The sequence below is a fragment of the Pristiophorus japonicus genome, unplaced genomic scaffold (genome assembly GCF_044704955.1).
Source record: "Pristiophorus japonicus isolate sPriJap1 unplaced genomic scaffold, sPriJap1.hap1 HAP1_SCAFFOLD_343, whole genome shotgun sequence".
Lineage (NCBI taxonomy): Eukaryota > Metazoa > Chordata > Chondrichthyes > Pristiophoridae > Pristiophorus > Pristiophorus japonicus.
The window spans coordinates 211,647-235,512 of record NW_027253248.1 but is presented as its reverse complement, the minus strand read 5'-3'; the positions used below and the strand labels follow the sequence as shown (position 1 = coordinate 235,512).

General features: G+C 46.8%; 1 protein-coding gene across 3 annotated transcripts in view; it reads left to right on the top strand.

The window, feature by feature from the left end:
- LOC139250064 (zinc finger protein 239-like) overlaps positions 1-22,407 on the top strand; it is a 307,496-nt gene extending 285,089 nt beyond the window's left edge. The window contains exons 1-2 of one of the 3 annotated variants that reach the window (XM_070872641.1): positions 16,812-17,055; positions 21,141-22,407. In XM_070872641.1, the coding sequence (XP_070728742.1) occupies positions 21,473-22,258 (786 nt within the window). In that variant the 5' untranslated portion in view covers positions 16,812-17,055; positions 21,141-21,472 and the 3' untranslated portion in view covers positions 22,259-22,407. Of the gene's footprint in view, positions 1-16,811; positions 17,056-20,444; positions 20,570-21,140 lie in introns of those variants that run through there. The other 2 variants (XM_070872642.1, XM_070872640.1) reach the window with 2 other exon arrangements.
- Positions 22,408-23,866: the final 1,459 nt, after the last annotated feature.

The following is a 23,866-nucleotide window of genomic DNA, read 5'->3' as shown; positions in this document are numbered from 1 at the left end:
TAAAGCATGCACTCCCATGTTCCGCCACCAGGGAGTGCATCCCCTGACATCCCAAGGGATCCCAGCATCCCTTGGGAGCACTGTATGTAAGCCGGCCCCTAAGGCCTGTTTCTCACTCTGGAGTGTCTTAATAAAGACTGAGGTCACTGTTACTTTAACCTCCCTGTGTGCAGTCTCATCTGTGTTAGGAACACAATAGCGACGAGATAACGAACAACCACACGAAAATGCAGAGAACTGTTGGCATCCTGGAGAAATTCTCAGAAAGGGTCGATTGGGAGGCCTGCATGGAGCAACTCGACCAATACTTTGTTCTCAACGAGCTGGAAGGGGATGAGAACACTGCGAAACGAAGGCTGATCCTCCTCACTGTCTGCGGGGCAACGACCTATGGCCTCATGAAGAATCTTCTCGCTCCGGTGAAACCAACAAGCAAATCCTATGAAGAACGGTGTACACTGTTCCGAAAGCACCTAAATCCGAAGGAAAGCGTTCTGATGGCAAGGTATCGATTCCATACGTGTGAGCGGTCTGAAGGCCAGGAAGTGGCGAGCTACATTACCGAACTAAGGCGCCTTGCAGGAGATGAGCTGTGAGAAGGACGCTAAAAGGCTGTATGGTGACTTGGACAGGTCAGGTGAGTGGGCAAACGCGTGGCAGATGCAGTATAATATGGATAAATATGAGGTTATTCACTTTGGTGAAAAAAACACGAAGGCAGAATATTATCTGAATGGCGGCAGATTAGGAAAAGGGGAGGTGCAGTGAGACCTGAGTGTCATGGTACATCAGTCTATGAAAGTTGTCATGCAGGTGCAAAACGCGGTGAAGAAGATAAATGGTATGTTGGCGTTCATAACTCGCCAACATACCATTTGAGTTTAGGAGCAGGGAGGTCTTACTGCAGTTGTACAGGGTCTTAGTGAGGCTTCACCTGGAATATTGTGTACAGTTTTGGTTTCCTAATCTGAGGAAAGACGTTCTTGCTATTGAGGGAGTGCAGTGAAGGTTCACCAGACTGATTCCCGGGATGGCAGGACTGACATATGAGGAGAGACTGGATCGACTGGGCCTGTATTCACTGGAGTTTAGATGGATGAGGGGGGATCTCATAGAAACATACAAAATTCTGATGGGACTGGACAGGTTAGATGCAGGAAGAATGTTGCCGATGTTAGGGAAGTCCAGAACCAGGGGACATAGTCTAAGGATAAGGGGTAAGCCATTTAGGACTGAGATGAGGAGAAACTTCTTCACTCAGAGAGTTGTTAACCTGTGGAATTCCCTCCCGCAGAGACTTGTTGATGCCAGTTCATTGGATATATTCAAGAGGGAGTTTGATATGGCCCTTACGGCTAAAGGGATCAAGGGGCATGGAGAGAAAGCAGGAAAGGGGAACTGAGGTGAATGATCATCCATGATCTTACTGAATGGTGGTGCAGGCTTGAAGGGCCGAATGGCCTACTCCTGCACCTATTTTCTATGTTTCTATATTTCTATTGCGAATTCGATGGATTCCTTGAGCAAATGCTTGGCATTGGCCATGAGGTGATCCTTTGCAAACTATTAACTGTTGAAACAGCGAATCTGAGCAAAGCCATAACGATAGCCCAGGCATTTATGTCCACCAGCGATAACACCAAACAAATTTCGCAGCATAACGAGGTTTTGGCAAGTACTGTACACAAAGTAATGCCGTTTTTAGGCAGAAATGCATATGGCAGAACGTACACGCCGGCAGCTGCAAGACCTCAGATGACCCAGAATCCACCATTAATCATTAATGCGATGCATTTAACACCTTGTTGGAGCTGTGGAAGTGATCATCAAGCCCATCAATGCCGCTTCATACACTATCTGTGCAAAGGGTGTGAAACAATGAGACACCTGCAGCGAATGTGCAGACGAGCTGCAAACTCTGCAAACCACCACGTTGCAGAGGAGAACAGATCCATGGCGGAGCAGGCTGAACTACAGACTCGAACCGAGAAAGGCAGAAGTGTATGGGGTACAGACCTTCACCATGAAATGCCAACCGATCATGCTAAAAGTTGAACTGGATGGAATTCCAGTATCTGTGGAACTGGACACGGGTGCGAGTCAGTCGATGATGAGCAAAAAGGCCTTTGACAGGCTGTGGTGCAACAAGGCAAAAAGGCCAAAGCTTAGCTCCATTCATACCAAGCTAAGAACTTACACCAAAGAGCTGATCCCTGTAATTGGCAGCGCAGCAGTAAAAGATCCTATGATGGAGCAGTGCACGAACTCCCACTATGGATTGTACCAGGAGATAGCCCCAAACTGTTTGGCAGAAGCTGGCGAAGAAATATCCGCTGGAACTGGGACGGCATTCGAGCATTTCCATCCATTGACGATGCCTCATGTGCCCAGGTTCTGAGCAAGTGCCCGTCATTGTTTGAGCCAGGCATCGGAAGTTTCTCGGGGTCAAAGGTACAAATCCACTTGGTTCCCGGTACACAAACCATATATGATGCGAGAGAAAGTGGTAATTGAGCTGGACAGGCTGCAGCAAGAAGGCATCATCGCGTCAGTGGAGTTCAACGAGTGGGCCAGTCCTATTGTTCCGGTTCTCAAAGAAGACGGCATGGTCAGAATTTGTGGGGACTATAAAGTAACAAATAACCATTTTTTGCTGCAGTTCCAGTACCCGCTACACAAGGCAGACGACCTATTTGCGACTCTGTTTGGAGGAAAGTAATTCACCAATTTGGACCTGATCTCGGCCTACATGACGCAGGAGCTGGCGGAATCTTTGAAAGGCCTCACCTGCATCAGCATGCACAAAGGTCTGTTCATCTAAAATAGGTGCCCGTTTGGGATTCAATCAGCCGCGGCAATTTTCCAAAGGAACGTGGAGAATCTGCTAAGTTCCGTGCACCATGGTTTTCCAGGATGACATACTGGTCACAGGTTGGGAGACCATCAAACACTTGAAGAACCTGGAAGAGGTTCTAAGTCAGCTAGATCGCATGAGACTCAGGTTGAAATGCTCGAAGTGTATTTTCCTGGCACCAGAGGTCGAGATCTTAGGGAGAAGAATTGCGGCAGATGACATCAGACCCACCGTCGCCAAGACGGAGACCATCAAGAACGTGCCGAGACCACAGAACATGATGGAGCTGCGGTCGCTCCGGGGGCTCCTCAACTAGTTTGGTAATTTCCTACCTGGGTTAAGCACCTTGCTAGAACCCCTACATATGCTGCTATGCAAGGGAGATGACTGGGTATGGGGGAGATCAAAAGAGGCTGTTTTTGAGAAAGCCAGAAATCTGTTATGTTCCAACAAACTGCTTGTTCTGTATAACCCATGTAAATGTTTAGTGCTCGCTTGTGATGTGCCTTCATACGTGGTCGGGTGTGTGATACAACAAGCTGACGAATCGGGAACATTGCAACCGGTCGCCTATGCTTCCAGAAGTTTGTCCAAGGCCGAAAGGGCCTATAGCATGATTGAAAAAGAAGCTCTGGCATGCACTTACGGGGTGAAAAAAATGCACCAGTATCTGTTTGGTCGCAAGTTTGATCTAGAAACTGATCAAAAGCCACTCATATCACTATTCTCAGAGAGCAAAGGGATTAATATCAATGCCTCTGCCCGCATCCAAAGATGGGCGCTCACGCTGGCTGCATACAACTATATAATCCGCCACAGACCAGGCACAGAGAACTGCGCTGATGCTCTAAATCGGCTACCATTGCCCACCATCGGGGTGGAAATGGCACAGCCTGCAGACTTGCTCTTGGTGATGAATGCATTCGAAAATGAAAAGTCAACCGTTACGGCCCGCCAGATCAGGACCTGGACCAGCCAGGATCCTTTACTGTCCCTTGTAAAAGAACTGTGTCCTTCATGGGAGCTGGTCCAGCGTCCCAGTGGAGATACATGAAGAGATCAAGTCGTTCCAGCGGTGCAAATGTCCATACAGGTGGACTGTCTTTTGTGAGGTAATCGCGTGGTTTTGCCAAAGAAAGGCAGGGAAATGTTCATACGCGACCAACACAATACCCACCCAGGCATAGTAATGAAGAAAGCTATAGCCAGAGCCCATGTATGGTGGCCCGACATCGACGCAGACTTAGAGTCGTGCGTGCACCAATGCAACAGTTGCTCTCAACTGAGCAATGCACCCAGAGAGGCACCGCTAAATTTGTGGTTATGGCCCTCCAAACCTTGGCCGAGGATCCATGTTGACTTTGCGGGCCCGATCCTAGGCAAAATGTTTTTGGTTGTTGTGGATGCTTATTCAAAATGGATTGAATGTGTAATAATGTCTGTAAGCACGTCCATCGAAAGCCTAAAAGTCATGTTTGCTATGCACGGCCTGCCCGATTTCTTTGTCAACGACAATGGGCCATACTTCAAGGAATTCATGACCCACAATGGGATCAAGCACATCACATCTGTCCCGTTCAAGCCCACAACCAACGGTCAGGCAGAACGGGCAGTCCAGACCATCAAGCAAAGCTTGAAATGCGTGTCGGAAGGCTCCCTGCAGACCCGCCTGTCCCGAGTCCTGCTCAGCTACCGCACCAGACCCCACTCGCTCACCGGCGTTCCCCCAGCCAAGCTGCTCATGAAAAGGGCGCTCAAAACAAGGCTCTCTCTTGTCCACCCTGATCTCCATGATCACATCGAGGATAGGTGGCATCAACAAAGCATGTACCATGATCGCGCAAATGTTTCACGCGATATTAAAGTCAATGACCCTGTATTTGTATTCAATTATGGACATGGTCCCAAATGGTTTGCTGGCACTGTCATAGCCAAAGAAAGGAGTAGTGTGTTTCAGGTCAAACTTGCCAATGGACTAATGTGCAGAAAGCATTTGGACCAAACCAAACTGCGATTCACAAACAGCCACGAGCAACCTGATGAGGACACCACCAACTTCGACCCTCCAACATACACACAAGTGGCAACCGACATCACGGTTGACCACGAAACTGAACTCACCATCCCCAGCAGCCCGGAAAGGCCAGCTGTCCAGCAGCCCAGTGAAGAACCAACCAACTCACCGACACTCGCATTTGCACCGAGACGATCGACAAGGGAGTGAAAAGCCCCAAATCGTCTCACCCTGTAAATAAGAGTACTATTGCCTTTGGGAGGGAGTGATATCATGTTTGCAACCCCAGGCAACCTGTATAATACTGCCATCAGAGGGCTTACCTGTTGGATCTCAGCATCCCTTGGAAGCATTGTATATAAGCAGGCTTCCCACGCTGGAGTCTGAATAAAGGAGCTAACGTCACACTTACTCATTTTCTACAGTGCTCAGTTGTATCACTTTATTATGAGCATAACACCACCGATCTCTGAGCTCTCTTCCTGTTGCTTCCCAGGGCAATCAATCACCACTCGCCAACATTATGCTGCCAGATTAAGTTGAGGGGCTCAGAGGAAGTAATAAATTGAGGCCGTGAATCTGAGCTAAGAAATAAAATTAGAGAAGCATGAATAAATGAACGAGGAGCGGCAAGATAAACTAAAGGATACAATCCTAAAGGGGCTGCATGAACAGTGAGAACAGCGGGTGTACGTGCACTAATCACTGAAGGTGGCAGGACAGGTTGAGAAAGCAGTTAAACAAGCTTATAGTGTCCTGGGCATCATAGAGGCATGGCGTACAAAAGCAAGGAGGTTCTGATGAACCTTTGTAAAACTGATTCAGCCTCAACTGGAGCATTGTGTCCAATTCTGGGCACTGCACATTAGGATGTGATGGCCTTCGAGAGGGTGCAGAAAAGATTTACAAGAATGATTCATGAGATGAGCCATTTCAGTTATGTGGATAGACTGGAGAAGCTGGCGTTGTTCCCCTTTGAGCAGAGAAGGTTGAGAGCAGAATTGATAGGTGTTCAAAATCATGAAGGATCCAGACAGATCAGATAGAAAGATATTGTTCCCACTAAAGTGTTGAGAACCAGAGGAGACAGATTTATGATGATTGGCAGAAGATCATCCTCATAGGCAGTCCCTCGAATCGCGGATGATTTGCTTCCACGTTAAAAAGTTCACAGGTGTTTCAATGAAGGACCTAAAATTCCAGGTCGAAACTAAATCTTGAAGGATGGAAGATGCCTGAGCATGGAATTTTTAACGGGTGGTGACCGTTGCATGCCAGCCACCACTCGAGCTTGACAGAGGTCTTGGTCCAGTAGCAAGGATTAACCAAGATGACTGGAGACCAGCTCTGCTGCACGGACCTAGTGCACACACATATCGCAGTGTGGGCTGGCCTGTGCTGCACCTGGGCCCTCGCCTCTTCTAGGCCCTGAACTCTGCCTCTCCTGGGCCCCGATCACGTCCCTCTACAATCTCTCGCTGCTCCTTCGCTCCAACCTCGCCCCTCCTGCTGTACGTGCCCACGCTCCAATCACTGACCTGGACCCTGGCGACGTCCCGTTTCACTGCCGTTGCTCTCCTGCTGCAGCACGTGCTGCTCCCTGGAGCGATATGCCTTCACACTGCTCCTTCCGCTCCCTGGCCTGTTTCAATGGTGCTCGCAGGCTGGGGGCCGCTCAGACTGCTGGTCGAGGCCACCACGCTGCTTCGTCCGCTCGCTGGCCTGCTCCGATGGTGCTTGCAGGCCTGGGGCCGCTCAGTCTGCTGGGCTAGGCCGCCATGCTTCTCTTTCTGCTCCCTGGCCTGCTCCGATGGTGCTCGCAGGCCAGGGGCCATGCAGACTGTTGCGCCAGGCCGCCATGCTGCTCCCTGGCCTGCTCCGATGGTGCACTCTTTGGTGGACTGCAGGTAAGGCACACAGAGCAACTACACACAGGACAGTTGAACGGCCTCTCCCCAGTGTGAATTCGCTCGTATACCAGCAGGTGGGATGAACGAGACACACACACACGAGTGAGAGTGTTCCAGTGCACTGCCTGTGAAAAGAGCTTTAACCAGTTACACAGCCTGAAAAAACATCGCACCATTCACAGTGGGGAGAAATCGCACACATGTTCTGTGTGTGGATCAGTCTTCAACTGATCGTCCAACCTGGAGAGACACAAGGACACCCACACCATGGAGAAACCGTGGAAATGTGGGGATTGTGGGAAGGGATTCAATTGCCCCTCTGCACTGGAAACTCATCGGCGCCGTGACAATGGAGAGAGGCCGTTCAACTGCCCTGTGTGTGGGAAGGGATTCACTCATTCATCCAACCTGCTGGTACATGAGTGAATTGGCAGAAGAACCATAGGTGATATAAGAAAAATCTATTTTATGCAGCAAGTGGTTACGATTTGGAATGCACGGCCTGAAAAAGGTGGTGGAGGCAGACTCAATCACGGCTTTCAAAAGGGAGTTGTATAATTATCTGAAAGAAAACATTTGCAGGGCCAGAGGAAAGGGCGGGGCATTGTAACTAGCTGGGAGTCAGCAAGGGTTCAATGGGCTGAATGGCCTTCCGTGCTGTAACCATTCTGATTGTGTGAGCAGAACAACTCTGCTCCCTGACTCAATCTAAAGCCTTCCTGATTGTGAGCACCTCTGTTAAACCTGCCCTGCACCTTCACTGCTCCAAGGAGAACCACCCCAGATGCTGCAGCCATCACCTTATTGAATGGCGGCAAATGGCCGAAGCATCTCCTATTTCTGATGTTCTCATGTATTCATGTCACTGGTCCCCATCCTGCACCTGATGGCCTCCCTGCAGTAAGATGGCCGCCGCGCATGCTCCCTGCCCTGCAGCGGGACAATGGCAACATTGTGATGTCGAGGAAGCCCCGCCCCTGTCGCTCCCTGCGGCGGGCGGTCCCGCGCTGCCCAAAATGGCGGCCGAATTCCCCTCATTCACCGACAGTAACCAAGGCCCGTCCCCGCCTGAAGGTGCCCTGCAGCCGCCACCCGCCGACTCGGCGGCCAAATCTCGCTGCCCGCGTGAGTCCGCAGGGAGGCCGGGCGCGCTGCTACATCCTCCGCGACGGCGGCGGTGGCGAAACATCGTCCGTCCGTCCGCGGCCAATAGGCTGGCCTCGCGCCTGCGCACAATCCGCCCCGCCTTACCCGGGCCCCGAGTTCAAAGGCCGCGAGCGGAACCCGCCAACAAACCGCCAACCGCCCGCGCGCGCGCAGCACTCAGCTCGCAGCCAATGGCGAGGCGGCGCGGGGCACCAGCCCACCCAGCGCGCACTGCTCCGCGCCAATCAGCGGAGGGGAGGGGGCGGGGCCACGGCACCAATCAATCAATCGGCGAACAATCCAGGGCGCGCGGTGCTGAAGGGAAAGTGTCTCTGGCGACACAAACAGAAGATGCCGGAAGTGTCCGCAGCTCAGGCAGCATCTGTGGGCAGCGTCAGAGGGGGCGGGGCCGCGGCCCTCCGTCACAACTGGAGAGTGCTGGGAAAGAATAGATACTGAAGGAGCACTGAAAGGGGGAGGGGGAGAAAGGACAACAGGGAAGGTCTGTGATAGGGGGAAGGCAGGAGAGATTAGAGAGACAAAAGGGAGGATGGGCCGAATTCAAATGGTACTGGCAGGAGTTAGAACAACATTAGTCAGGATAGAATGTGAGTGGTGGGATAATGATCAGTGGCAATTAGAGACAAGAAAAAAAAACAGGCTCGGTGGGTGGAGACCATGAGAAATAGGAACAGGACTGGGCCACCCGGACCCCGAGCATGCTTCCCATTCAATAAGATCATGGCTGGTCTGATCACAGACTCAGCTCCACTTCCCTGCCCGCTCCCCAGAACACTTTACTCACTTATCGCTCAAAAATCTGTCTATTTCCGCCTTAAATATATTCAATGACCCAGCCTCCACAGCTCTCTGGGGCAGAAAATTCACAGATTTACAATCCTCTGAGAGAAGAAATTCCTCCACATCTCAGTTTTATATGGGTGGCCACTTTTTCTGAGACTATGTCCACTAGATACAGAGAAAAGCTTGCTACACACGATCCCATCAAAAACTGCCAGGGCAGGTACAGCACGGGTTAGACAGGAAGTTTTAAGCTGGGCATTCCAGAACTTGGGGCCTGGGCAACAGAAGGCACAGCCAACAAAGCCACCAATGGTTGAACAATTATAATCAGGGATGCTCAGGAAGGCAGCTATCTTTTTGGCCGGGGTGTGGGGGTGGGGGGAGCAGATGTGGGGCTGGAGGAGTTTATAGAGCTAGGGAGGGACGAGGCCATGGAGGGATTTGAAAATAAGTATTAGAATTTTGAACTCAAGGCATTGCTTAACAAAAGCCAGTGTAGGTCAGCGAGCAGAGGGGTGATAGGTGAGCAGGACTTGGTGTGAGTTAGGACACGGGCAGCCGAGTTTTGGATCAACTCTAGTTTATGTAGGGTAGAATGTGGGAGGAGTGCATTGGAATTGTCAAGACCAGAAGTAACAAAGGCATGGATGACGGCTTCAGCAGTGGATGAGCTGAGGCAAGAGCAGAGACGGGCGATGTTACAGAAGTGGAAATAGGCAATCTTAGTTATGATGTGGATATGTGGTCAAAAACTTATTTCAGGGTTAAGTATGACACCAAGGTTGTGAACAGACTGGTTCGGCGTCAGGCAGAAGTTGGGAAGAGGGATGGAATCAGTGACTAGGGAACGGAGTTTGTGGCAATAACAATTACAAATATCACGATATTTCACAGGCTATCACGTGTAAAATGTGTGGATGAGTTTGTTAAATTGAATCGGTTCCAAAACCGGGTTAACTGATACAGAAAGTAACGGATTTCAAATCTCACATAGAAACATAGAAAACATAGAAAATAGGTGCAGGAGGAGGCCATTCGGCCCTTCGAGCCTGCACCACCATTCAATGAGTTCATGGCTGAACATGCAACTTCATACCCCATTCCTGATTTCTCGCCATACCCCTTGATACCCCGAGTAGTAAGGATTTCATCTAACTCCTTTTTGAATATATTTTGTGAATTGGCCTCAACAACTTTCTGTGGTAGAGAATTCCACAGGTTCACCACTCTATGGATGAAGATGTCTCTCCTCATCTCGGTCCGAAATGGCTTACTTCTTATTCTTAGACTGTGACCCCTGGTTCTGGACTTCCCCAACATTGGGAACATTCTTCCTGCATCTAACCTGTCTAAACACATCAGAATATTAAACGTTTCTATGAGATCCCCTCTCATTCTTCTGAACTCCAGTGAATACAAGCTCAGTTGATCCAGTCTTTCTTGACATGTCAGTCCCACCATCCCAGGAATCAGTCTGGTGAACCTTCGCTGCACTCGCTCAATAGCAAGATTGTCCTTCCTCAAGTTAGGAGACCAAAACTGTACATAATACTCCAGGTGTGGCCTCACCAAGGCCCTGTACAACTGTAGTAACACCTCCCTGCCCCTGTACTCAAATCCCCTCACTATGAAGGCCAACATGCCATTTGCTTTTTAACTGCCTGCTGCACCTGCATGCCAACCTTCAATGACTGATATAGCATGACACCCATCTCGTTGCACTTCCCCTTTTCCTAATCTGTCACCATTCACATAATAGTCTGTCTCTCTGTTTTTACCACCAAAATGAATAACCTCACATTTATCCACATTATACTTCATCTGCCATGCATTTGCCCACTCACCTAACCTATCCAAGTCACTCTGCAGCCAAATAGCATCCTCCTCGCAGCTCACACTGCCACCCAACTTAGTCTCATCCGCAAATTTGGAGATACTACATTTAACCCCCTCGTCTAAATCATTAATGTACAATGTAAACAGCTGGGGCCCCAGCACAGAACCTTGCGGTACACCACTAGTCACTGCCTGCCATTCTGAAAAGTCCCCATTTACTCCTACTCTTTGCTTCCTGTCTGCCAACCAGTTCTCAATCCACGTCAGCACACTACCCACAATCCCATGTGCTTTAACTTTGTACATTAATCTCTTGTGTGGGACCTTGTCGAAAGCCTTATGAAAGTCCAAATACACCACATGAACTGGTTCTCCCTTGTCCACTTGTTGTAGGCATTAGGCACCTGCTGAATATATCAAAACACTCGGCATTAGACACTTGCTGGATATATCTAAACTCATATAAGTTTAAAGTGGCCACATATAAAATGGCTGCCCAAGCATGATGGGTACTCAGTTAGTCAAGTAATGAACTACTGACTGAGGCTGACCGAGCAATGACCTAGTGAGGCCCACTACCAGGAATGCCTTGGATACAAGATAATTATAACGAACCTTTATAGTACACTGGTATAATCAGTGACTTCACACAGCCGAGCCCCGAGGAACAGAGATAAGGGGGGAACCTGCCTCACATAACGAGATCATTAATCAGCCCGAGCTGACAAAAACCTAACATACAGCCCCTGAGATATCAGGAGAATTCTATTGGGTTAAAGAAACCTAAACGTAATCTATAATCGTTATGATTGGATTGTGTCCAGCTGAAGTGGGCTGAGTAACTGTAAAGAACTATTGTAAAACATATAAATATCGATGAGTTTCTTTGTTCATCGGAGAGAAGTGCCTGGATCCAGTCCCGAGGCTTCCTCCCCGCTAGCAAAAATAAAGCCCGCATTGGCGTTGGGACCGACTCTGAGTGTTGAGTGATTCTTCAAAACATTCACACTAACACACTCAACTGGAAACATCCTCAAAAAATTCCAGAAGATTTGTCAAGCATGATATCCCTTTCACAAATTCATGCTGACTTAGACCTATCATGTCACCTCTTTCCAAATGCGCAGCTATGACATCCTTAATAATTGATTCCATCATTTTACCCACTACCGATGTCAGGCTGACCGGTCTATAATTACCTGTGTTTTCTCTCCTTCCTTTTTTGTAAAGTGGTGTTACATTAGCTACCCTCCACTTCATAGGAACTGATCCAGAGTCTATGGAATGTTGGAAAATGACTGTCAATGCATCCGCTATTTCCAAGTACTCTCCTTAAGTACTCTGGGATGCATTCCATCAAGCCCTGGGGATTTATTGGCCTTCAATCCCATCAATTTGCCCAACACAATTTCCCGATCAATAAGGATTTCCCTCAGTTCCTCCTTCTTACTAGACCCTCTGATCCCTTTTATATCTGGAAGGTTGTTTGTGTCCACCTTAGTGAATACCGAACCAAAGTACTTGTTCAAGTGGTCTGCCATTTCTTTGTTCCCCGTTATGACATCCCCTGATTCTGACTGCAGGGGACCTACGTTTGTCTTTACTAACCTTTTTCTCTTTACATATCTATCGAAACTTTTGCAGTCTGTCTTAATGTTCCCTGCAAGCTTCATCTCGGACTCTATTTTCCCTGCCCTAATCAAACCCTTTGTCCTCCTCTGCTGAGTTCTAAATTTCTCCCAGTCCCCGGGTTCGCTGCTATTTCTGGCCAATTTGTATGCCACTTCCTTGGCTTTAATACTATCCCTGTTTCCCTTGATAGCCACAGTTGAGCCACCTTCCCTTTTTTATTTTTACGTCAGACAGGGATGGACAGTTGTTGTAGTTCATCCATGCGGTCTCTAAATGTCTGCCATTGCCCATCCACAGTCAACCCCGTAAATATCATTTGCCAATCTATCCTAGCCAATTCACGCCTCATATATTCAAAGTTACCTTTCTTTAAGTTCTGGACCACGGCTTCTGAATTAACTGTTTCATTCTCCATCCTAATGTAGAATTCCACCATATTATGGTCACTCTTCTCCAAGGGGCCTCGCACAACGAGATTGCTAATTAATCCTCTCTCATTATACAACACCCAGTCTAAGATGGCCTCCCCCCAGTTGGTTCCTCGACATATTGGTCTAGAAAACCTCCCCTATGCACTCCAGGAAATCCTCCTCCACCATCTTGCTTCCAGTTTGGTTAGCCCAATCTATATCCATATTAAAGTCACCCATGATAAATCTTATGCAAGACAGTTCAATAAAGGGGTGGTTCAAACGATTTCAGCTGAATTTAAAGTAAGACACTGCATTTAAGTCTACTACAACCACAACTCATGTACTCAAACATAGAAACATAGCAACATAGAAAATAGGTGCAGGAGTAGGCCATTCGGTCTTTCAAGCCTGCACCACCATTCAATAAGATCATGGCTGATCATTCCCTCAGTACCTCTTTCCTGCTTTCTCTCCATACCGCTTGATCCCTTCAGCCATAAGGGCCATATCTAACTCCCTCTTGAATATATCCAATGAACTGGCATCAACAACTCACTGCGGTAGGGAATTCCACAATTTAACAACTCTCTGAGTGAATAAGTTTCTCCTCATCTCAGTTCTAAATGGCTTGCCTCTTATCCTTAGATAAGGTTCCCTGGTTCCGGACTTCCCCAGCATTGGGAACATTCTTCCTCCATCTAACCTGTCCAGTCCCATCAGAATTTTATATGTTTCCATGAGATCCCCTCTCATCCTTCTAAACTCCAATGAATAAAGGCCCAGCCTTCATGCTTTTTCCACCAAAGTGGATTCGCTCACATTTATCCACATTATACTGCATCTGGCATCAGTTTGCCCACTCACCTAACCTGTCCAAGTAGCCCTGCAGCCTCTTAGCGTCCTCCTCACAGCTCACACCGCCACTTAGCTTAGTGTCATCTGCAAACTTGGAGATATGACACTCAATTCTTTCATCCAAATCGTTAATTTATCTTGTAATTAGCTGGCATCCCAGCATTGAGTCCTGCGGCATCCCACTAGTGACTGCCTGCCATTCTGAAAAGGAGTCCTTTATCCCAACTCTCTCCTTCCTGTCTGCCAACCAGTTCTCTATCCACGTCAGTACATTACCCCCAATACCAGGTGCTTTGATTTTGCGCACCAATCTCTTATGTGGGACCTTGTCAAAAGCCTTTTGAAAGTCCAAATACACCACATCCACTGGTTCTCCCTTGTCCACTTTACTAGTTACATCCTCAAAACATTCTAGAGGATTTGTAAAGCATGATTTCCCTTTCATAAATCCATGCTGACTTGAACTGACCCTTTCACTGCTTTCCAAATGCGCTGTTATTTTATCTTTAATAATGAATTCCAACATTTTTCCCACTACTGATGTCAGGCTAATTGGTCTATAATTACCAGTTTTCTCTCTCCCGCCTTTTTTAAAAAGTGGTGTTGCATTAGCAACCCTCCAGCCCATAGGAACTGATCCAGAGTTGATAGATGGTTGGAAAATGATCACCAATGCATCCACTATTTCTAGGGCCACTTCCTTAAGTACTCTGGGATGCAGACTATCAGGCCCTGGGGATTTATCTGCCTTCAATCCCATCAATTTCCCTCACACAATTGCCCATCTAATAAGGATTTCCTTCAGCTCCTCCTTCTCACTATACCCTCGGTCCGCTAGTATTTCCACAAGGTTATTGGTATCTTTCTTCATGAAGACAGAACCAAAGTATTTGTTCAACTGGTCCGCCATTTCTTTGTTCCCCATCATAAATTCACCTGAATCTGACTGCAAAGGACCTACGTTTGTCTTCACTAATCTTTTTCTCTTCACATATCTATAGAATCTTTTGCAGCCCGTTTTTATGTTCACAGCAAGCTTCCTCTCAAACTCTATTTTCCGCCTCCAAATTAAACCATTTGTCCTCCTCTGCTGAATTATAAAATTCTCCCAGTCCTCAGATTTGCTGCTTTATCTGACCAGTTGATATGCCTCCTCCTTGGATTGAACACTCTATTTAATTTCCCTTGTTAGCCACGGTTGAGCCACCTTCCCCATTTTATTTTTACTCCAGACAGGGATGTACAATTGTTGAAGTTCATCAATGTGATCTTTAAATGTTTGCCATTGCCAAGCCACCGACAACCCTTTAAGTATCATTCACCAGTCTATTCTAGCCAATTCATGTCTCATACCATCGAAGTTACCTTTCCTAAATTCAGGACCCTAGTCTCTGAATTAACTGTGTCACTCTCCATCTTAATAAAGAATTCTACCATATTATGGTCACTCTTTCCCAAGGGGCCTCGCAAACAAGAGTGCTAATTAGTCCTTTCTCATTACACATCACCCAGCCTAGGATGGCCAGCCCTCTAGTTGGTTCCTCGGCATATTGGTCTCGAAAACCATCCGTAAAAGACTCCAGGAAATCCGCCTCCACTGCATTGCTACCGGGTTGGTTAGCCCAATCAATATGCAGATTAAAGTCGCCCATGATAACTGCTGTACCTTTATTGCACGCATCCCTAATTTCTTATTTGATGCTGCCCCCAACCTCACTACTACAGTTTGGTGGTGTGTACATAACTCCCACTAGCGTTTTATGCCCTTTTGTATTCCGTAGCTTGACCCATACTGATTCCACATCATCCAAGCTAATGTCCTTCCTTACTATTGCGTTAATTTCCTCTTTAACCAGCAACGCCACCCCACCTCCTTTTCCATTCTGTCTATCCTTCCTGAATGTTGAATACCCCTGAATATTGAGTTCCCAGCCTTGGTCACCCTGGAGCCATGTCTCCGTGATGCCAATTACATCATATCTGTTAACAGTTATCTGTGCAGTTAATTATGAATACTCCTCACATTGAGGCACAGAGCCTTCAGGCTTGTCTTTCCAACACACTTTGCCCCTTAAGAATTTTGCTGTAATGTGGCCCTTTTTGCTTTTTGTCTTGGGTTTCTCTGCCCTCCACTTTTACTTTTCTTCTTTCTACTCTTGAATCCTACTCCATTTATCTACACTCTCTGATTCCTGGTATTGTTGTTGATGTAAAAAAAATTCTAAATTAATGACACTGCCCTCTGAACAACACTTAAATACAATTGTTGACATTTACAATGGGTTTGCTTCTGCCCGCATTCTACTTCCCTCTGCCTCCCTGCATAGGTTCCTATCCCCCAACCATATTAGTCTAACCCCTCCCCAACAGAACTAGCAAACACTCCCCCGAGGACATTGGTTCTGGTCCTTCCCAGGTGTAGATCAATTGTACTGGTCCCACCTCCCCCAGAACCGGTTCCAATATTCCAGGAATTTGAAACCCTCTCTTCTGCACCACTCCTCAAGTCACGTATTCCTCTGAGCTATCCTGCGATTCCTACTCTGACCAGCACATAGAATTGGTAGCAATCCTGAGATTACTACCTTTGAGGTCCTACTTTTTAATTTAGCTCCTAGCTCCATAAATTCGTCTTGTAGGACCTCAAACAGAACAAGTTTGGGGTTTAAATGATAGAAGGCAAACTCGGTAAGAAGTGATATAAGTTAGATTAAGAAAAAGCACTAAAATGAAACATCAATTGGTCTCCTGTGATCACGGAGCAATCAAATATTCGAAACACTGTGTTTCAAACACAGATAATTTATTCAATATTTATACAGGATATCAATTTCCAGCTCAGGTATAAGGGTTATTAAGATCATCAGAAATGAACAAGAGTTGCCAGAATGAACATGTTTCAGTGTCCAATGCAATCACAGTAAATCCTGTTCTATTCACAAATGCAGCCTTTCTCCTCAGCCCATTTAAAACTGAGATGAGGAGGAATTTCTTTTCTCAGAGGGTTGTAAATATGTGGAATTCTCTGCCCTAGAGAGCAGTGGAGGCTGGTTCATTGAATATATTTAAGGCGAAGATGGACAAATCTTTGAGCGATAAGGGAGTAAAGGGCTCTGGGGAGCGGGCAGGGATGTGGAGCTGACTCTATGATCAGATCAGCCATGATTTTATTGAATGGGGAGCAGGCCCGGGGGTCCGGGTGGCCCACTCCTGCTCCTATTTCTCATGGTCTTATGTACCCAGCATGTCCCGCGGGGAAGAATGAGCCGCCCCCAGACTACAGGAGCTCAGTGCGCAGGCGCGGGTCCTGGGGGGGTGGGGCTTTGGAGCATGTGCGGTGCGGGTAATGGCGGAGGCAGTATGTTTTCGGCACGCTCCTCAGAAGTGTCCTTTTCATCGGTGCAGAGCGGAGTAATGAACCAGCGGGGAGCCGGCGAGGCTTCATAAACAACCGGTGCCCGCCGCAAGCCCGAAATAATAACCGGAATATCGGCGGTTGCAGCTTCGGGGCTTTCTCCCGGTCACAGGCCCATCTAACGGCGGACATTTTGGTGTAGGAAGTCAGGTTCAACGGTCTGCCATCGATATTCAGTGAGTAGCAAAGCGCATGCGCGGCCATGTTGGTGCAGGAACAAAGTGAATGATGTCAGTGTCTGGAACTGAACCCAGCCAGAGTCAGCACCTTCAGGGGAGGGGAACCAGTGAGTGTAGAACTGAACCCAGACAGACTCAGCACCTTCAGGGGAGGGGAACCAGTGAGTGTCGAACTGAACCCAGACAGACTCAGCACCTTCAGGGGAGGGGAACCAGTGAGTGTAGAACTGAACCCAGACAGAGTCAGCACCTTCAGGGGAGGGGAACCAGTGAGTGTAGAACTGAACCCAGCCAGAGTCAGCACCTTATAAGAACATAAGAAATAGGAGCAGGAGTAGGCCATACAGCTGCTCGAGCCTGCTCCGCCATTCAATAAGATCATGGCTGATCTGATCTTGGACTCAGCTCCACTTCCCTGCCCGATTCCCATAACCTCTTATCCCCCCTTATCGTTTAAGAAACTGTCGATTTCTGTCTTAAATTTATTCAATGTCCCAGCTTCTACAGCTCTCTGAGGCAGTGAATTCCACAGATTTACAACCGTCTGATAGTAGAAATTTCTCCTCATCTCTCTTAAATTGGCGGCCTCTCATTCTAAGATCATGCCTTCCAATTCTAGTCTCCCCCATCAGTGGAAACAGCCTCTCTGCATCCACCTTTACAAGCCCCCTTATATCTAATACATTTTGATTAGATCTCCTCTCATTCTTTTGAATTCCAATGAGTAGAGGCCCAACCTACTCAACCTTACTCCCTCATCCATGGAATCAACCTAGTGAACCTTCTGTGAACTGTCTCCAAAGCAAGTATATCCTTTTGTAAATATGGAAACCAAAACTGCACGCAGTATTCCAGGTGTGGCCTCACCAATACGTTGTACAACTGTAGCAAGACTTCCCTGCTTTTATACTCCATTCCATTAGCCTTCCTGATCACTTGCTGTACCTGCATACTATCCTTTTGTGTTTCATGCACAAGTACCCCCAGGTCCCACTGTACTGCGGCACTTTGCAATCTGTCTCCATTTAAATAATAACTTGCTCTTTGATTTTTTTTCTGCCAAAGTGCATGACATCACACTTTCTAACATTATACTCCATCTGCCAAATTTTTGCCTACTCACTGAGCCTGTCTGTGTCCTTTTGCAGATTTTACTTGTCCTCCCATCTTTGTATCGTCGGCAAACTTGGCTACGTTACACTCAGTCCCTTCTTCCAAGTCGTTAATATAGAATGTAAATAGTTGGGGTCCCAGCATTGATCCCTGTGGCACCCCACTAGTTACTGGTTGCCATCCAGTGAATGAACCATTTATCCTGATTCTCTGTTCTCTGTTAGTTAGCCAATCCTCTATCCATGCTAATATATTACCCCCATCCCCGTGGACTTTTATCTTGTGCAGTAACCTTTTATGTGGCACCTTGTCAAATGCCTTGTGGAAGTCCAAATACACCACATCCACTGGTTCCCCCTTATTCACCCGGTTCATTACATCCCCAAAGAATTCCAGCAAATTTGTCAAACATGACTTCCCCTTCATAAATCCATGCTGACTCTGCATGACTGAATTTTGCTTTTGCAAATGTCCTGCTACTGCTTCTTTAATAATGGATCCAACATGTTCCCAATCACAGATGTTAGGCTAACTGGTCTATAGTTTCCTGCTTTTTGTCTGCCTCCTTTTTGAAAGAGTGGCATTACATTTGCAGTTTTCCAATCTGCTGGGACCTCCCCAGAATCCATGGAATTTTGGTAAATTACAACCAATGCATCCACAATCCCTGCCGCTACTTCTCTTAAGACTCTAGGATACAAGCCATCAGGTCCAGGGGTTTTATCTGCCTTTAATCCCATTATCTTACTGAGTACCACCTCCTTAGTGATTGTGTTAAGTTCCTCCCCCCCTGTATCCCCTTGACTATCCACTGTTGGAATATTAGTGTCCTCTACTGTAAAGACGGACACAAAATATTTGTTCAGAGTTTCTGCCATCTCCCTGTTCACCGTTACTAATTCCCTGGTCTCGTCCTCTAAAGGACCAACAATTACTTTAGCCACTCTTTTCCTTTTTATATACCTATAGAAACTCTTGCTATCTGTTTTTATATTTTGTGCTAGTTTACTTTCACAGTCTATCTTCCCTTTCTTACTCATTTTTTAATTATTCTTTGCTGGTTTTTAAAAGCTTCCCAGTTTTCTGTCGTCCCACTAGATTTGGTCACTTTGTATGCCCTGTTTTTAATGGATAATGGCCTTTATTTCTTTAATTAGCCATGGATGGCTCTATTTTCTCTCGCACCTTTTCCTCCTCACTGGAATAGATTTTTCTTGAGAGTTGTGAAATATCTCCTTAAATGTACACCACTGTTCATCAACCGTCCTGCACTTTAATTTATTTTCCCAGTCCAAGTTACCCAACTCTGCCCTCATACCTTCATAGTCTCCTTTATTTAAGCTTAGTACGCTGATTAGAGATCCAACTTTCTCACCCTGCATCTGAATTTGAAATTCAGTCATGCTCTGATCACTCATTCCGAGGGGATCCTTTACTAGGAAATTGTTTATTAATCCTGTCTCATTAGACAGGACCAGATCTAAGATAGCCTGCCCCCTGGTTGGTTCTGTTACATACTGCTCAAGGAACCTGTCGCTTATGCACTCCATGAACTCCTCCTCAAGGCTGCCCTGACCAATTTGATTTATCCAACCAATATGGAGATTAAAATTACCCATGATTATTGTTGTTCCCTTTTTACAAGCCCCCACTATTTCCTGGTTTACGCTCCGACCAACAGAGTTGCTACTGTTCGGGGGCCTATAGACTATGCCCACCAGTGACTTTTTCCCCTTATTGTTCCTTATCTCCACCCAAACTGTTTCAACATCCTTATCATTTGAGACAGTATCATTTCTTACTATTGCAGTGATTCCATCCTTTATCAATAGAGCTACCAAACCCCCTTTTCCTTTCTGTCTGTCCTTCCGGATTGTCAAGCACCCCTGAATATTTAATTACCGGTCCTTGTAACCACGTCTCTGTAATGGCTATCAGATCATACCCATTTGTCTCAATATATCTATTTTGTTACAAATGCTACGTGCATTTAGACAAAGTGCCTTTAAGTTTGTTTTTTTTACCCTTTTTTCCTGCTTGTTTCCTCTCTCCTTCAAACTCACTTTCTTGATTTTTGCTTTCTAATTCCAGCTGCCCAACCTCAGGCCTTGCCTCACCGCCCCTCACCTCGCCGCTGCCCAACCTCGGGCCTCACCTCGCCACCACTGCTCTTACCTCAAGGCCTCCTCGCCGGCCCACCTAAACACCTCCTCCACGATGGGGCCGCCCGACCACCTCCTCGGCAGTGGGCCCCAACGGACCACCTCCTCGGCGGCGGGGCACACCCGAGCTCTTCCCCTTGAAAATGTAATCAGGCAGGCAGGCAGGGCTGAGTGTGGGCCGTGTGCTGCTGGAGGGCTCCCGGTGCTTCCCAACGCATACTGCTGCAGTAGGTGAGGTAGGAACTTCTAATTTTTTATTTATTGATTTATTGATTTATTTTATTTATTGATTTATTTATTGATTGATTTATTGATCATTTATTATTGATGATGGTTCTTTATTTTTAAAAGTGAAATGTTTAATGCTTTGGAAAATCCTCTAACTTCCCTCTAACTTCACTTCCCCCTCCCCTTAACTCTGGCTACCTGCGCCTGATTGCTAAAGTGTCCGCAAGGTTTTTCTGAGCATATCAAAGTGGACATTTACTCAGGCCTAAGTTAGTTTGGAGTAACTTTTCGCTGTCTAAACTTACTTAAATGGCCAAAACAGGCGTAAGTGGCTGGTAACGCCTTCTTTTGGAAAAATAAACTGAACCAAAAAGAAACTGAACTAAAAAAAAACTGAACTAACCGACTGAAACTGGAGCAAACTAAATGGGGAGAATTGCGATTTCTAGGATACTCAAAAAAAAACTCGTTGTTCCAAAAAAATAGGAGCAACTCCTGTTGAAACTTGGTCCCTAGATTGTCTATTCTGAATTTCTGTCTTGTACTGACAGCGATGAGTTTTATTATCTCCTTTTACAGAATATTGGAAGGGGAGATTTTCAGACAGGAAGCACAAACCAAACATCACATCAAGATCTGACGGAGTCAATCGATTCTTCAGGACCTGAATATCATTGGCCTTTGAAAGTGGAAGGAGAAATGTTTGCCTGTTCTGCCTGTGGGAAAAGATTTCAAATGTCAGTGTGACTGGAAAGGCACCGAGACACACACACACCCGAGTGAGTGTTCCACTGCCTGTGGAAAGAGCTTTAACCAGTTACACAGCCTGAAAAAACATCGCACCATTCACCGCGCGGAGAAACTGTAAACGTGTTTTGTGCGTGGACGAGGCTTCAACTGATCATCCAACCATGGAGAGTCACAAGGACACCCGCACCATGGAGAAACCGTGGAACTGTGGTGACTGTGGGAAGGTATTCAGATCACCGTCTGAGCTGGAAATTCATCGACGCAATCACACTGGGGAGAGGCCATTGACCTGCCCAGTGTGTGGGAAGGGATTCAGTCAGCCATCCACTCTGCTGAGACACCAGCGAGTTCACACTGGGGAGAGGCCGTTCACCTGCTCTGAGTGTGGGAAGGGATTCACTCAGTCATCTGACCTTGTAGTTCACCAGCGAGTTCACACTGGGGAGAGGCCATTCACCTGCTCCGTGTGTGGGCAGGGATTCACTCGGTCATCCAAACTTGTAGCTCACCAGCGAGTTCACACTGGGGAGAGGCCATTCACCTGCTCCGAGTGTGGGAAGGGATTCACTCAGTCATCCAACCTGCTGATACACCAGCAAGTTCACGCAGGAGAGAGGCCGTTCACCTGTTCTGAGTGTGGAAAGGGATTCACTCAGTCATCCCACCTTGTAGCTCACCAGCGAGTTCACACTGGGGAGAGGCCATTCACCTGCTCTGAATGTGGGAAGGGATTCACTACATCATCCCACCTGCTGAGACACCAGCGAGTTCACACTGGGGAGAGGCCATTCACCTGCTCTGAGTGTGGGAAGGGATTCACTCATTCATTCCACCTGCTGAGACACCAGCGAATTCACACTGGGGAGAGGCCGTTCACCTGCTCTGAGTGTGGGAAGGGATTCACTTGTACATCCGACCTGCTGACACACCAGCGAGTTCACAAGTGACTGCAGGAGTTGGAATCTGCTGTTATTGCTGCTGTTAATCACATCCCGACTGAACCATGTTCATTCTGACAGTTGGGGTTTGTTTCTGCTGATAATAACCCGATAACTGGGCTGGACTTTAATATTCTGGATATATTGCTGATTGTGTTCTCGGAGCTGCAGTGTCCATTTAAGAAACGCTGTGTGTTATCTTTCCCCTTAATTCAGCGACTCTCAACAGAAAGTTAGTTTGCAATAAAATTATGAACTTTTACTTTAATCCTAAACTGATCTTTGGTACAAAATCTGCAATAGTGTGTGAAAGTTTCCACTGAATAAAATCTCCAATTAGAAAGAGCTTGCTGATAATTCTTACTGACTTGCACATTACACACAGTGGCCCCTCCATTATCCACCAGAAAGAAGGGGAATGGGAATTAGTGGGGAATCCATGTCCCCAAATGTTGCCCCTCCCGTCTGGTGTAGCAATCCCCTTGGCACGGGAATGGAGACAAGTCCAGACCAAAGCTGTGCACAGTACTCCAGGTGTGGTCTTACCAATACCCTGTACAATTGTAGCAGGACTTCCCTACTTTCATACTCTATCCCCCTTGCAATAAAGGCCAGCATTCCATTTGCCTTCTGATTACTTGCTTTACCTGCATGCTAATCTTTTGAGTTTCATGTACAAGAACCCCTAGATCCCTCTGGACTAAAGCATTTTGTAATCATTTCCATTTAAATAATAATTTGCTTTTTTATTTTTCCTACCAAAAGGAGCTAACCTGACATTTTACCACATTATAGTCCATCTGCCAGATTTTTGCCCGCTCATTGAGCCTATCTATATCCCTTTGTAGATTCTTTGCGTCCTCCTCCTTGCTTTCCCGCCTATTTTTGTATCATCAGAAAATTTGGCTATGTTACACTCAGTCCCTTCATCCAAGTCATTAATATAAATTGTAAAAAGTTGAAGCCCCAGCACTGATCCCTGCGGCACCCCACTAGTTACAGTTTGCCAACCGAAAAATGACCCATTTATGCTGACTCTGTTTTCTGTTAGGTCGCCAAACCTCTATCCATTCTGATATCTTGCCCCCAACCCCTTGAGCTCTTACCTTGTGCAGTAACCTTTTGTGTGACACCTTCTCGAATGCTTCCTGGAAATGCAAATATACAACATCAACTGATTCTCCTTTATCCACTCTGCTCGTTTCATCTTCAAACAACTCCAGCAAATTTGTCAAAACATGATTTCCCTTTCATAAAACCATGCTGACTGCCTGACTGTAGTATGAGTTTCTAAATGTCCTGCTACTACTTCCTTAATGCTGGACTCCAGTATTTTCCCCACTGAGATGGTAAGCTAACTGGTCTATGGTTTCCTGCTCTGTGCCTCCCTCCTTACTTGAATAGGGGTGTTACATTTGCAGTTTTCCAGTCCGCTGGGACCTCTCCAGAATTCATGGAATTTTGGTAGATTACAACCACTATCCACTAGTGCATCCAGTATCTCTGCATCCACTTCTTTTAAGACCCTAGGATGCAAGCTATCAGGTCCAGGGGACTTGTCGAGCTTTAGTCCCATTTGTTTGCTGAGTACTTTATCTCTAGTGATAGTGACTGTTT